The sequence below is a fragment of the Cnephaeus nilssonii genome, assembly GCF_951640355.1.
Source record: "Cnephaeus nilssonii genome assembly, chromosome: 16".
In the NCBI taxonomy this organism is placed as follows: domain Eukaryota; kingdom Metazoa; phylum Chordata; class Mammalia; order Chiroptera; family Vespertilionidae; genus Cnephaeus; species Cnephaeus nilssonii.
The window spans coordinates 26,913,632-26,930,040 of NC_137087.1; the positions used below are offsets into that span (position 1 = coordinate 26,913,632).

The 16,409-nt window shown below is 37.6% G+C and overlaps 1 protein-coding gene across 1 annotated transcript in view; it reads right to left on the bottom strand.

Moving 5' to 3' along the window:
- Nucleotides 1–303: 303 nt before the first annotated feature.
- CABCOCO1 (ciliary associated calcium binding coiled-coil 1) overlaps nucleotides 304–16,409 on the bottom strand; it is a 122,720-nt gene continuing 106,614 nt past the window's right edge. The window contains exons 6-8 of the mRNA XM_079793702.1: nucleotides 9,303–9,425; nucleotides 8,737–8,877; nucleotides 304–2,196 (exon numbers count right to left, since the gene is read on the bottom strand). Coding sequence (XP_079649828.1) covers nucleotides 2,122–2,196; nucleotides 8,737–8,877; nucleotides 9,303–9,425 — 339 coding nt within the window. The 3' untranslated portion in view covers nucleotides 304–2,121. The remainder of the gene's footprint in view (nucleotides 2,197–8,736; nucleotides 8,878–9,302; nucleotides 9,426–16,409) is intronic.

Sequence of the window (16,409 nt, forward strand, 5' to 3'; positions counted from 1 at the left end):
CAGATGCTGGAAGTCCTACTCCAGAGGCATGCTTTAGGCATGCTCATGTGCTTTAGGCACAATCCTATATAATAAAATTGTCTCCTTGACTAGTTCGACCAGGGGGTGGGGCTGGCTGGGGGGGAGGGGCCACGGGAGGTTGGTGGGCTGGCCCCATCCCTGATCGACCCCTCCAACCGCAAGAAGCCCCTCCCCCTAGCTGACCCTGCCCCCGATGCCCCCCCCCCCAAACCCTGATCAAGGGCGGGGCTGGCCAACCTCCCGCATCCCCTCCCCCCAGCTGGCCCAGCCTGATTGGTCCGGATTGGGGTGGGCCGGACAGACCCCAGCCATGCACCAGGCCTCTAGTTATAGTATATTGTCTCTGTGTAGTGTTTAGGGATCCTACTGCAGTTTTTAATCAGTTTTGGACTCTTAAAATTTTTTTAAATTATATTTTTATTGATTTCAGAGAGGAAGGGAGAGGTAGAGAGAGATAGAAACATCAATGATGAGAGAGAATTATTGATTGGCTACCTCCTGCATGACCCCAATTGGGGATTGAGCCTGTAACCTGGGCATGTGCCCTGACCAGAAATCAAACCGTGACCTCCTGGTTCATAGGACAATGCTCAACCACTGAGCCACACCAGCCAGGGTGGACTCTTGGTACCTTTGCTCAAAACAAGCACTCTGTTGGAAATGCAGTTCCACTCTGTGCCAACAACTGCATTTGAAGCTCTTTGGTGATTTCTAGAAGCTCCTTTATACCCGGTTTGTGGTTTCTCCAGTTTCACTTCTGTTTTCCCTGGAGAAAAAGACTGCTTGATGGAATCAAGATACGTGAGCCCCCCTAGTGCTCTGCTGTGGTCATGAACATTTCAATTAGTGAAGACAGCTCTAGGAAAAACACATCTCAGCACATCTCCAGGCCTTCCAGTCTTGGAACTACATGAACAATAGACATGGTTTCATCTTAAGGACTTCGCTTACACTGCTGATCAGTCTACTTAGAAAGTTACCAAATGCTGCCAGATCTGCCTCTCCTCCAAATAAACACATTTTGGGAAATCTCTTTGGAGCTGATGGAGAAGGTAAGGTTATAGCCTGAGGTTAGAGCACAGACAGAACATATCCAACCAAGTACCACCCAGATGCAAGTACAGTTGGTTCCAGTATAAACTGGAAACTATTTGAAGGAACTATCCCCTCCTAGCAACCTCTCCATTCTGAAATACTCTGAAGTCTAAGACGTTTGGAAAGGGCCTAAGGAGTAATTAATTTAATTTGTCCAACTAGGGATAACCAGTTGGTAAATAGATATTTTTCTTTTGAAATTATATTTTAATAAAGGTATTTAAAGGCTTGAGATGTTTTCAATTATTCTACTGCAATATAATGGTTAATTTTAAGAGCTCTGTGTTTGATTTGTAGTTAAGATTTTTACGGTCTATATATAGGTTGGTCTTTAATAACCATTTATACATTGCTTCTTTTTATATAGGTCATGTATTCTCCTGGGAGAGTAACAAGATTAGAAATAACAAATACAGTACAGAATAAATTAACGTGCTTCAAACTGCATTATGTAATTTCAGAAAATTGGTTTCACACTGAATCGTTCAAATAAGGAAACCAAAGGATTTAAGGAAAAATCCCCTAGTATATGCATTTGAATAGCTATTGTTTAGTAAGTTTTATACTTTGTTGTGTGGTAATAGTATCTGTCCACAGTGCTTCATTTATGGGGTAGTTCATATGAGTCAATATGGATAAAATTATCATTATTTGTCTTTATTTAAAAATGTTGGCTTCATTCTCCTTGAAGATGAATAATATTCATTAGTCAAAATGTCAAAGAAGTATTGTAAAAGTAATTGTATTTATATATATAATTCTCCAAACTCTTGTATACAAAATGTTCTTATTACACTCAATGCAATAAATTCAGAGGCTGCTATGGGACAGGAGATAGCAAAATTGGGGCCAATGCTTTTCTAATTACTTACGATAATAAAAAGTGGGGCTTGGTTTTCCTCTCCCAACTAAATAAAGGAGATACGATGCTCTAGAGAGTCTATCATTCTGACTGGTTTTGTTTGTTTCTGTGAAGTTTAGCATCACTCTCTTTGTACCGAGTCCTCAGGCCTTTTTCAATTTTTCTATTCGTGCATTAAAGGCCTCTTCCTGTATTTGCAGCTTTTCGTTTATCTCGGCCTGTGAAGACAATCATAAAAAAGTGGTTATGATGGAGCTATCTTTCGCTGCACATTGTCTTTGTGGTTTTGACATACTATAGTGCCTAAAGACAGACATTATCCCTCACACACCTTCCTGTTTTGCAGACATAGCCGTGTTTCAGCCTGTAGTGATGTGATAACACTTTATCATATTTCTCTGCACATTCCCAATGTATAGCATGTCTGCTATGAACAGGAAGTGGTATTTGGACAGCCATTTTTCACATAGCCTTGTGTTGGAAGATAGGATAATTTATCTGTATTTTCAGACAGACTTTACCAAGAAGCACCGAATCAGAATAACTGCTCAGGGCTCAGTTATTACAATGCTGTTGGTCTCCCTACTCCTTTGCAATAAATGTTTTTGTCTCCTGTGTAGTACATTCTAAATGGGATCTCAGAAAGCTTCTGTTGTGAAATAGCAACACAAATAATCTCACGATTAGAACAATTTCCTTAATTAAATGTATTCATCAAACATTATAACTCCTGGGATGATGCCACGTGGTGGTATAGTTTTGGTAGAAAAAAGTCAGTGATTGCTGACAGGTCCCAGTGCTTGCTGCAGCGGTGATAGCATTTAGCCTCTGGCAGTGATATTCCATGGACTAGCGTTGTTACCTGCACATTTCCAGAAATACTTCCATATTAACTGAACATTAGTAGCCTGGAAATGTCTGCTCTTCTTCATGATGGATAATAAAATCACGTGTAGAGAAACCAGCTGTGGGCAATGTGGTAAAATTGGTGTTTTTGTTTAGATGATTTAAAAAAAATCTACAAGTATATGAATAGTAGTTTATACATATGTGTTAATTACTAACTCAAAGTGTAGAATGTTCATGTCTATAACATAATTTGAAGTTTTCAGGGTCAAATACTGTTTTGGTCCAGATATACCTTTCTATTCTTATTTCTTTCTTTATGAGGATAACTATAATAGATAGTTTTGAAATACTCCATCTTGGTTGCCTTATCTGATGAGATTTTGTTTTACCTTCACAGTAAGGACTGATATTTCTGAAAAGATCACGCTGGTGTCTAGATTCTCGTGTAATGCCAGAGTATCAAGTGTTTTTTGTTTTGTTTTTCTTTGGTTCAAGTATTATCAAGCCTTGGATCAAGCACTGTCCTCTGGTTTTCCATTTTGTTCTTTCTTGGTGGTTGGGTGAAACAGCCAAAGAGGGATGAAAATGGTTCTCCAGGTTACAAAGGAACTCTTGTCATTTTTTAGGAATCTCTAATCCTTCAGGCATGACTAGGGTAGAGCTAAAAGGAGCACACAGGTCTAGGAGTGTGGAGACCTAGGGATTAGTTTAGCTATTGTACCCTTGGGCGAGGCACTTAACCACTTAGGGTCTTAGTTCTTACCTGAAATATTGAGCAGTTAAAAATTAAGTATTAAGTTAATATTACATGCTAACTTTTAAATTCATAATTCCAATTCCTGATTTTGTGATATATTCACCAATGTTATATTTCAGTGACATGATGTTATGAAACATTTTAAAAATACGTTACTCCTATTTCTTTAAGCCATGCACCATATTAGACCATATAGGGATAAAATGGTTGGAAGAATAATGTGGGTCACAATTCCAAAGGATTGGGAAGTTTGAACTAAACTGACTCTTCCCACTTTCAATTATACTCCCATGTCACATAAGGACATTTTGGTCCAAGACAGACCATATATATGACAGTGGCCCCATCCTTCCTATCTAATAAAGAGGGAATATGCTAATTGACCCTCACACTGTCGCAAAGATGGCAGCACCCACAGCCAATAAGGAGGGAATATGCTAATTGACTGCCACGCCCTCAAAGATGGTGGCCCCCACATCCAATAAGGAGGGAATATGCTAATTAACTGCCACACCCTTGAAGATGGCAGTGCCCACACCACAAGATGGTGGCACCCAGTCCCCTCAGCCCCACTGGGGCAGTAGGCAGGTGGCAAGGCCAGGCCCGCCCCCAGGCGTGCCTGCCTCCAGAGTCCCCCAGTGCCCTCAGGCTCCTAGCCGCCCAGGGCTGGCCCGAGGCGCAGGCAAGCCTCGGATGGTGGCTGCCCAGCCGCTCAGGGCCACCTGAGGCTCAGGTAACCAGGGCCCACTGAGGCTTGGGCTGCTGGCAGTGACAGCCGCAGAGGTGTGATGGGGTGTTGCCTTCCTCTGATCGCTGGGTCACCTCCCGCCCCTGAGGGCTCCCGGACTGCAAGAGGAGGCAGGCCGGGCTGAGGGACCCCCCCCCCCCCGCCTCCAGTGCATGAATTTTCATGCACCGGCCTCTAGTCCTATATAATAAAGAGCTAATATGCTAATTAGACCGAACAGCAGAATGACCGTCTGGATGACCTTCCAGACGACCATCTGGACGACATTCCGGATGAGGCTGTGAGGGGCTGTGAAGGGCTGCGAGGGCCAGCTGGGGCTGCAAGGGGCTGCGAGGGCTGGCTGGGGCTGTGAGGGCCGAGCCCCTTGCATGAATTTTGTGCATCGGGCCTCTAGCAAGATTATAATGGAGCTGAAAAAAAATCCTATTGCCTAGTGATGATATAGCCAGTGTAATGTCATAGCATAGCACATTACTCACATGTTTGTGGTGATGTTGGTGTAAACAAACGTACAATCATATAAAGGTACTAGAGGCCTGGTGCACGAAGTTCGTGCACTTGGGGGGGGTGGTCCCTCAGCCCGGCCTGTGCCCTTTCACAGTCTGGGAGCACTTGGGGGATAGCTGGCAGTTGGACATCCTTAGCGCTGACCACCAAGGGGGAGTTCCTGCATTGAGCATCTGCCCCCTGGTGGACAGTGCGCATCATAGCGACCAGTCATTCCACTTTTTGGTTGATTTGCATATTAGACTTTTATTATATAGGAAGGAGGATATAGCCCATACAATGATATACAGTGCATACTACTTGATAATGATAATTAACAACTATGTTACTAGTTTATGTATTTAATATACTACACTTTTTGTTATTATTTTAGAGTGTTCTCTTTCTACTTATAAAAAATGTTTTCTGTTTCACAGGCAGTGGACTCATACATCTCATGATCACTGTGTTTCTTGATTGCATCATTCTCACCTACACTTAATTTAATCTTGTGTTGTTTTTCACAGTAACATGTTGTATATGCTTGTAACCTAAGAGCAATAGGCTACATCACGTAGCCTTGGTGATGTAGGCTCCATGATGTTTGATGTTAAGTATACTCTCTGATGTTTGCACAATAATATTACCTAATGATGCATTTCTCAGAATGTATCTCTGCCATTAACCAGTGGATGATATAATGTTTTCTATGCCCATCAATAATCTCATTTCTTTTCAACTTAGGACAGATGTACTATCATCTACCAGCTTCTGTTTCACTGTCTCACCAGGGTTTTTTTCACATTAACCTGGAGACCTTTCTGGTATTTCACTGAAACAGAATTCATCTACACAAGTGTGGGCTTTGGGGAAAATATTCCTGGAGATAAGGTACACACCTAACAGAGTTGTGTACTGACAGAGGGGAGTTACGTTTAAGATCATCACTGTGGTGATCAGACTTCAGTTCAGGCACAGCCAACAGAGCCGGACGAAATACTCCTTGTCTGGTCAAAACACATTGTCATTGGTCTACCATCTCTCCTGGTTCTTCCTTAGAACCCTGCTGAACAGACAAGCTATCCCACACCCACTAGGCTTGGGTATGCTCTCTTTCCTTCCCGGAAGAATGGGAAACATATGCCCTGGTTCAGTAGCCTCTCAGTGATCACTTCCTTGAGGTGATCTCACTCTCTGGTTTTCTAACCTGGAAATTCAAGTTGACCTAAAATCTCTACAGTCCCAAGATGGCAAACTTCCCTCAAGGTTTTCACTTTATTTTACCCTGTTGCTTAGAGCCAACAGCCAACATTTAACAGCAAGAATTTAGTGTTAGCATTCATATTTCTCTGAAATATAATTCTTTAAATATATTAAAATTTGCTCCATTGGGTATAATCTTTTATTATACAATATGGGGCCAAAATAATTTCATTTTCAATGTATCCTTAAAATTAAAATAACTAAACTATATAACCTTAAATGTTTGCTCTATCCAGTATAATTTTAATTAACATCTCCAGGCCAAGATAACTTCATTCTTTTTAATTTTTTCTTCATTCTTAATAAAGCTCTAAAACTATAAAGTGAGTCAATGGGAAAGTAAGTGAATCAATATGCAAAATTTAAGGATTCACACTACATTTTTAGAAATTTCTGAATTACAGGAAGTAAAATATGCCCATAACCACACTAGAGAAGGAGCTCTGAAAAAACTGTACTTAAAACATGATTTCTCTACTACCTTTTACTCCAAAAAATATAATAATTATATGATTTTAAAATAAATGAGAAGAAAAACTATTGGAAAATTTTAAGCAGCTTACAATTAATAATTCAGTAAATGTTTCTACAGCAGGCCAGTGTATTCAGGCCTACACACACTGGCCACTGGCATGTGGCTACCTTTGAACAGGGATGCGGCAGATTTAAGAGCCAGGGACACTGGGAGGTAGGTTTTAGAATTGGAAAATAACTTACCATCTAAAACAGGGGGAGAAATTTAGGTAAGCAGAGAGTAATTACCCAACTTGGAATCGAACCAAGACACAAGGGCAAACACTGAAAAAGTGCCACACCACGGGAGTATTAAAATCCAAAGTAGTCTGGTCGTGATATTAGAGGTTATGTGGTTTTTGCGGATAGCTCTGGAATTCAAACTAGAACCCAGTTTACAACTCCCATTCGGAGTCTTTCATCAGCTTCTGACCTTGGAAACTGGACAAACGACTCAGTCTTCCTGCCTCTCTCCTTTTTCAATTTATTTGTCAGAGAAGTGCCTGCCTAATTTGCCTAGAGTTTACTAGAATAATTGGTAGAAAATACAGAAAAGGATTTGCTATCTTGAAGCATTGCATAAATCCACATCATCATGTCATTTTATTGAAAAATTGGCAGTAATTTGGCCCAGGCTAATCCCTGAATCCACTTAATATGGAAATGATCGTAGCACCTTCTCCTCTGGTCCAGATTCTCTCTATGTCTAATTATACTATTTAGATGACCCAACTAATGAACTTCCAAGCCCGGTTAAGGATTGCTGCAGGCCAACGGGACAATCATGTACGTATACAGCAATCATATTATTTCTGTTACATAGTAGTGTTATAAATGCTGCAGACTCTAATATTTTTAAAAAATCAATAAATAGTTAAAAACACACTCACTACATGGAATATGGCCTTGGTAAAGATGTTTTCAATTTTTCGGGCCTGCAAACAATCCTATTACTGTCTAGTAGTTCCTCGGCAATAATTTCAGAGCCACAGGATCGCAAAGGAGCCCAGGGCCATGATTATACATAAACTATATTTAGATGAAATGTTATCACTTCTAAAAAGGAGATATGTTCTGAACTCAGCTTAATTCAACTGCACTCTGCCCTTCCACACAGTAACCAGTTATTACATTCATGGGGTTGCTAACAATACAGCTTTGTGTAAAACGTGTTCTTCCACTATTTCTGGTAAACACTAAATACTCTTTATTAAGCCAAGGACTTTGGCTGATTCTGTTGGCATCAAATCATTAAACGTTCATGTAAATAGTGCATTAACATTTGACAATTAAACAGTAACAAGGTATGCTTATGCCAAGCTAATCTTTTGCCCTTTCTAAATTAGTTGTTAATACAGTGTGCTTTTTATATATAGTCTCATGCTCAGATATCAACTAAATCTTTCCCTAAGATGCATTAATATTTTAAACATGCAGTAGACTGTCTTATTGATTCACGGTCATTTCCACAAGAAATTATAAATCCTCTCAAAATATGCAATTCACTTATTTAATCATTTTGCCTGGGCAATGATGCAAGTCTTTGTGTAGAGGTAGAAATGTGCTTTTTTGGATGGGAAAAAAAAAATTAAGCATAAAGCTAAGCCGACTGATCCATCATTGGCAATTGCTGCTGAGCTGGCTGTTGCCAGCACCGTTTTCATGCATCCATTGGTGTAAACTGCCTAGCTATTAGTGCTATGTGAAAAGGAGCAAACTATATGAGAGGGAGTTCAAAGATTTGAAAACCTCTTTTAGAAATTTGGTGAGAAAACTTAGCTGAGAATTATGCTGTGATCTTCAGTGTTTACTGCTTTTAGCAATGTACTCTAATTACTCTCGCATGAGCGATTTTGTTATGACAAGGCATGAAGTCTTTACCATGTTATTTTTTGGGTTTTGATGCTGAATGATTTTTCAAACTGATAACACTACACTATGTGCTGTTGGCGAAGTTATTTTGTGATCTTATTGAGTCTCAGATGACTCAACTGAGAGTTATGTGGAGATGTTAAATTGAACTCTTCCATCATAAGCGTTGCTCTTGCTAGCTGAGTGTAGGTAGTGCTTACAGACATTAAGGATGAGGTTGGCTAATTAACCAGTAATGAAGTAAGCGAGCACATTATCAAGGCTGAGCACCTGAATGCCGATTAGGATGTCATCTGTGACTTGGGCAAGCACTGATTTTATATCTTCAATGGTGAGACCAGCTAAAGCATCTGTCTCTGAAGTGCTGGCTGCTGGCTGGGACTCCATCGGGCCTTGCTCTTGATCCAATCTCTAGAATATGGAAAGTAAACAATGTTCAGGTGATATCTAGAGTACTCAGGGATTTATATGGAGCCTCAAACTTCTGGGTCATTTGCTACCAGGAGTGATGTCAATCTGCCAGGAGATTGCAATTTGACATCATCCTGCATTTTCATTATTTATGAGCATCATGAAGATCAAGTCATGGTGCTAACAGTGCTTACTTTGAGAAAGTGAAGGTGGAAACTGGGGAAGATGATGGAGTGGAAAAGATTAAAATTCCTGAACCAACCTCAGCTGGCCCACCTGCAAATTAATGGTAAAACAAATATTTGTATTTAGCTGGGGAAAGTCACAGGGAGAGAAAAATGGAAGAACATTTGCTTCCTTTCCTCCAACCCCTTAGAAAGTCCCATGCTGAGACAGGTTGAATTAAGAGACAAAAGGAAACATACCTTCATTTCTGTATCCAATATTGGGGGTGGCTCTATGAATGTTGAGTAAATATCAAATGAGATTCCTTCTTCTAGAGGGTTGGGGAAAAGGCCACCTGAAGACTTGACAACCTCTATCATTTGCTGGAGGGGAAGAAAAGAGCTGTATTATGATAAAGCCTTTTGTGTGTAACCACAATTTACAATTTCAGTTCTGCATCTGATAATTAGCATTTTATTCTACCCACTGTCTAATTCTCTTTCCATCCTATGTGGTTTAGGACTTCATTTTGTATTTCTCTGAGCTTTCATTGTTCATGGGTCAGTATCCCCTTCCTCCTGCTTACAAGCTCTCAGTACGCAGAGACCTTGGTTTAGATCACATGTATTTCTTCTCAAAGTTTGGCAGAGGGTTAGATGCTTAAAACACTCAATAACAGCCTGATGGTGATAGATGTTACTCAGTGAGATACAGCTGTTCTTGGAGGCAATAGTGAAATGACCATCAAGAACTTGTTAAAGGCTCTAGGTTACTGTATAAAGCCAGCACACAGTAAATCAGAGATGCTTGCAAAATCAACCAAGAACACAGAGGGCAGGGCAAAATTTCACTGTGAGCATTTAATAATTCTATAGCAAGAGTGTATCAAACAGAGGAAGGGGGATCATGGTTGGTCAACAGTGAAAATGAAGAAACAGGAATTAAAATGTCAATTTAAGTCCTGGCTGGTTAGCTCAGTTGGTTAGAGTATCATCCGATAAGCCAAGGTTGTGGGTTCGATCCCCAGTCAGGGCATATACAAAAATCAACCAATTAATGCATACATAAGTGGACCAACAAATTAATGCTTCTGTTTCCTCTCTCTCTCTCTAAAAAAAAAAAAAAAAATCAATAAATTAAAAAAAAAAGTCTGGGGAGAGAAAGAGGATATGAGGGCACTGATTTCCTTTAAAAATCTGAATCATTTTATTAGTTCCTCATGTTCTGATTCTAACCAACATTTTGATCATAATTTGACTTTCCATCTCTCAAATGATCTATAAAGATATGTCTACTTTCGTGCTCTGATTCTCTTGCTTATCACATTCCTTACTGTAAATCAATAAATTGATGTTCTAGTTTATGTAGTAAGCTCCATGATCCTGTTTTTGTGGCCCTGAGCTGACGCTATCCTATTTGCTGACAAAGTCAGACCGTGAGCCTTCCAAGTTTGAAGACAATACTCTGGAAATGCATAAATTCACCAAATAATTACCATCCCCTGAGGCCTAGAAAAATCCTAAAATCATTATATATTCATTTCTAATTTCACAATAGTTCAGATAAACTTATATAATATTTCATCGCTTAAATATTACTATTTATTTCTACTTATATAAATGTACTGGAGGCTAAGTTATTGCTTGGTCATACCAATGTCTCTTACATTGAATTCATATTTCTAACTTTAATTTGATTTTATAGAAAGTTGCTGCTTAGTATACATATAAAGTAGGAATGAAGTGTCCTAACTTTATAGTCAAGTGAATTGGAAACCAAGAGATTAAATGACTGGCTTAGTCAAATAATTGCTAGGTCTGGGAGTTAAACCCTGGTGTGCTAACTTCTTGGCTTATCCAGTTTTCAGTAAACTGTAATGTGTCATCATGTTGCCATACTTGGAAATTATTGATGTTATTGAGCACTTAATCTTTATTCTGTTAGATGACATCATTCCAGATTGTTTATCTTCAGTTGACTAAATGTTAATCAAAATAGAATATCAAGAAAAAGCATAGCAGAACGATTCTTTTCTCTCATCACATTCATAAGCCCCAGTTTTTTTCCTAAATGGAGGCATTTTCAGCTTCCTACAAAATTATTTGTACCTTTTTTCATCACACTTGATTTTTCATCCTCCTACATTTTATATTGCTCTTTATTTTACTAAACTAGGACAATGAAACAGCTAAACATATTTTAGTGTCCTTTGAAACTTTATAGGCAAAATAAATAAGCAGCACATGGGAATACAGAGACAGGGAAGAGGACGAGTGATACAGACTTTAATATAGGCTGAGAAATAGAAATATGGGTGGAGTGGTGGTGCGTGAGACATTGAAAAAAGAAGAGAGAAAGAATTGAAGGGAGGTTACTGAATTTCCTGCAGGCCTGGAGAAAATAAGCCTGAGCTAATTGGCAAGATACAAGTATGTCCTTTTAATGAAGCTGAATCTTAATTTGTTGCTGTGGCCATATCTGTCCCACTGCTATGCACTATATACAGGCTAGGCTTTCTGCTAATTCTCTCTCACCTCCAGTGCAAGTTCTCAATAGATTCCCTATTCCCTCTCCATCCTGTTAGGAGCAGATTCTACCATCTGCCCACCTGTGCCCCATCTTCCATCAGATTATACACTTAAATGTAAGCAGATATTTGTGCTCAACTCTCCCATTTTATCCCTTCCAGCCCTCCCTGTGGTCTGGATTTCTTTAGAAAGCTGATCTGAACTACCTACCAATGACCCAGCACTCCTGGTCTTTGGCGCTGGGGTGTGTGTGTACTGGGCACACACTTGGAAACTTGGAGCTCCTCAGGTCCACATCATTTCTCTGGTGGAATGAAGCTCCCATTTACTCCTAGAACCTGGAGCTCTGACTGAGAGTTGGGCTTCTCTTCTACTTGACTTTTTGAGTGTAGCTAATACAGCTAGTCACTTGATTTACCTTGTGCACAAAGCTGGAGGGGGGAGGGGTAATTTCTTTTCTTCAGGGTGTTTATACTATCAGGGAACCAAACCATAGCTACACTTTACTTTAAAAAAGTTTTTGTTTTTTATCTTACACTTTTCTTTTTCATGAAGAGTTACATTTGGCTGTGTTAGTAAGATACTGTTAAGGGAAAAAATATCCTAATTTCAGGTGAGGGTAAATACAAAGCTGTTTAACTAATAAGAAGGTATACAGTCAAATATAGTTCACAGAAGCATCACAGTGATTTTTTTCCCCATTAAGTGGCATTTAAAAAAAAACAGTTTAAGAAAATTAGAATCAATAATTGTGGTGAGAGCACAGAGCCAGCAAATATATTTAAATGAAACCGTCTGATGCAATACTTTCTTTAAAAAAATACAATTAGGCCTTTGTATTTTTTTTTAACAAAACCTCATGTTTTACAACATCACTGGTTCTGTAATAAAATCTATTTAAAACAGAGAGACATGGTCAGCTTTATTAAGTTAGATTTTCTGAAAGAACGTTATAATTTCCTCAGTCTATGAATAGTTGAAGCAAATTAAATAAAGCTAGTTTTATAACTATTTTTATACATTCCTATAGAATTGTAATTGTCTCATATTTTTTTCCTCAAAAGCCTAATATGTTACCTCTTAAATCTAGAAAAATAAAAACAGAAAAAGGATCAAGTATGTTTATTAAAAAAACACTCCTATTTGGTACCCTGATTTAGCAACCGCCCTTTTCCTATAAGAGAATAGCACCCATAATCTTCAGATCAAGAAACAAAGGGAACGACTTTAAGTGACTTGCCCGAGGCCTAATGCTGAGATTAAAACTCAGGAGTTTCTGATTATACACATACATCCATTTGGCCAAATGATTGGTTTTGCTTGACTTTCAAATACCCCCTAAATATTACTTTGAATGTAAAGCAATAAATGTGTTTCTCTTGCCATTTTTGAATGCTTGCACACAAATGGATATAATAAAAACAATCATGTTGTTCCATGTGAATGCCATTTATATTTTTTCAGATAATGAGCAGACCATTTGAACCAAGGTGAGTACATTAAAAGCTCTAATAAAGAAGAGAATAGATTTCTAAACTGAATAATCGACTGTTAAGTGAACATACAATAAATAACATCTACAGATGTGGTCACTAGAAAATTAGTTTTCTATAGCTTACCAATACACATTTCCCCCAGATGTTATCTGTTACATGAAAATTAACTTAAGTTAGTTATATTGTTCATTACCTGTACATTTCATTAGTGTTATTTAAGACGGTTTACATTCCAAGCTTTAGTTGAATCATGCTACGGTATTTAAAGAATATAAAGTAAGTGGCTTTTTGGCATAATTTAATACTTATAATAACAAATTTTCATTATCAACCATTATATAGCTTTAAAAAAATCCAAGATTTACTTATAAGCCAAACAAAATCACTAGAAATCTTTTAAGAATTTTATTTACATATTCAGTAGGAAATGGACCTCTATCATGGGAATCAATGGTAAGAATTTTGAACCCTCTTGGAACTAAGTACAGGGTCAGTTTAGTTTTAAAAACATACTATAAAAATTAAAGTCTGCTTCCAGATCTTACTGTGCCTAAGAACTATAAAGATTTTATCTGAAAAATGTTACTTCATGCTTTCTTTTTCTACTTTATGTGGTAACATTATTAATAATATCAACTCTGATTTATTATTTCTGTTACTTTTAGTTATTGTTTTTTGTTTATTGCTATTTGTTTATTATTTTCTCTGGAGAAAGTGCAGGTGATCGGTGGGTAGTGTTTGTACTGCTGATTAAAGTGTCAATTACTAAATTATTCAAAATATTAAAAATGTAATTGAGATGACAACTTTCCATTGTTTTAAGTGGCAGAAAGCAAGATAAATTTGTTAAACCCTTTTGGAACTAGAGGAACACATACAAAACACTCGCTTGCTTGAAAAAGACATTTGTTTGGAATTATCAAAGGATGATGACTTCATGTGTAAATCAGAACTTACTAAAAAATGTCAAAGTTTCAAATAGCAAACATTATTGCAAACTTTTCCCAATACAAGGAAAAAGGGCACACAAATTCCTGTAATGTTTTAAGTATTTCCCCCCTTAAAGAGAAAGGCATTACTAATTTGCAAGTCTAATTAAGAAGAACTTGTGTGGTTCTGGAAATTTTGACAAAAAAATTGTAACCCATTGCCCACAATATGCTTCACGTAAAATAACAACATATGAATGCCACCTGCAAAATGCAATAAACTCTGCTAATGTTATACTAAGGCCATAAATTTAAAATCAAAAGAGAGTAAATTCAAAAGCTATGATTATCAGAGAAGCAAAATTAATTCATTTCTAAAGTGTTTTTCTTTTGTGTTCAGGCCATTAAAACTCTTAATATATCCTGTAAATGTAGAATATCAATTCTGCTATGAGATCCTCCTCCCCCTTTGCATTTTTGACTTGGAAATAAATTTGCAAATGCAGCACATTAATTTTCTTTCCTATGCTTAATATGCAGTATTTACATTTTGAAAAGGTTCAGAATGTTGCCAGGCTTCTGCAGAGTATGAATAGACATCTAATAGCAACTTCTATTTTTACTCACAGCATACTGGTAGTTTGAACATTTATAACTTAATAGAGCATTGAGACCATCAGATCCACATGCTAATCACCTAAACAGTGAACGGTAACACAGTACAAGTTAGGACAGGAAATGAAGACTACCCCTTCCAGCTGAAGCTGCGAGAGGAATTCAAGTTGGCAGGCCACAGTAAACCAATTTGCAACCTAGCTAGGACACTCCAGTTAGCACCTCGTGCCCATTTTTATTTATATGTCTCGATTTGATCTTGTTTAACTTGGGCTTGGAATTTAAAAAACTAAAGTTAGATAATTAAAGAAACTGATTCCAGATTATTTTAAACATCTTCAGTATTTCAAGCGTACTTCTGCTTCAGGCCAACACAATTTGAAAAGAAATCTGAGTACTCCTATCTTAATGACCTAAGAAAACAAAATCCTCTCTAATGAATTTGAAAAAGAGTACCTTCTCAGAGTAAATGCAATTTAAAAGGGAAAGATCTGGCTCCTGTACAAACATTTCCTCAGGGATAGAGCAGTTCTTCAGATGCCCAGATACTTTCTAAAGATGGCAATAATCTGGAAGAGAGACCACTGCATTATAGGCTTATCCTTGGCTCTATTCCTAACTGTGAGATGCTAAGAAAATCCCTAGGCCTCAGTTTATTTATCTGTAAAAGAAGGATAATGATAATTGCTACCTGGCTACTTCATCGAATTATTTCAAGCACAAATTAGATAATGTGGGTGAAAATAATGGAAGTCCTTCAAAGGGAAGCTATTATTAAACCCAAAGGTGTGTTATTATAATTACTGTTATTATTGAAAGGGTCTTCTCTCTAATGCTAGCATTGGAAAACAGATTAGAGTAGCCACAGGGAGGACATTGGCCCATGTTATTTCCATATGTAATTGTTAATATTGCCCAAGGAGTCTAATGACCTCAGAAGAATTTGTTAATGAGGACATGCTATCAACCTGTTTCCATACAGCCAGTCTTGATAATACCAAACATATATTCAGTCCTATCTGATTTTAAGAATTCTGTGGACTCAACTTCTCTGAGGCCTGGATAGCATGGCATAATTAGGTAGTTACGTGGCATGGTCAGGACTAAGGCAAATCACCTATTTAGATAAGGAGAGTGTTTACATCTAACTTTTAAATGAGAAAAATCTGTCTCCCCCCTTTGTAGCTCAATTTATTCTTCTTTTTTATCTTTTGTTTTTCAGCATCGAGTGTGGTCTGTGGTTGCCCAGATTGAGTTTATTTTTAAAAAATTTCCTTCAACAAATTTCATCAAAAGTGAAGAGTTAGGGCATAGAGGGCAAACTTTCAACAAGTCCTTCTTTTGAAAATTGAAATACCAGAGATCTTGAAATTGCTAAATTCAAAACTGTATTTTTTATTCTTAGATTGACCTTATCCTCCAACTTCCTCAGTGTGAGAGATGGAAAGTATGGCAGGTTCCATTATAAATACTTAGAAAACAACTAATGCCTTTCAAAAATATTTTTAGAAGCCACTCAGAGTATATTTGTTTAGCTTACTAAATTATACTCTAAAAGGCATATCCTTGAACTCAACTGTAAACTATTTCAAATAGTTCTAATCATGGATACATTTTTGTTTGGTTTCATTTAGAGTGTTCTATTTAAATTTTAGGTTTTAAATATTTAAAGTATTTAAAACATTAATAGGAAATACTCTAAATTATCTCTTGTTTTAAGAATTGGAAATTAAGTATCAGTATCTGTCAGTTATAATAAAGATGAGTTTCTATTATCTTTGTGGAAAACCTGTTTTGAA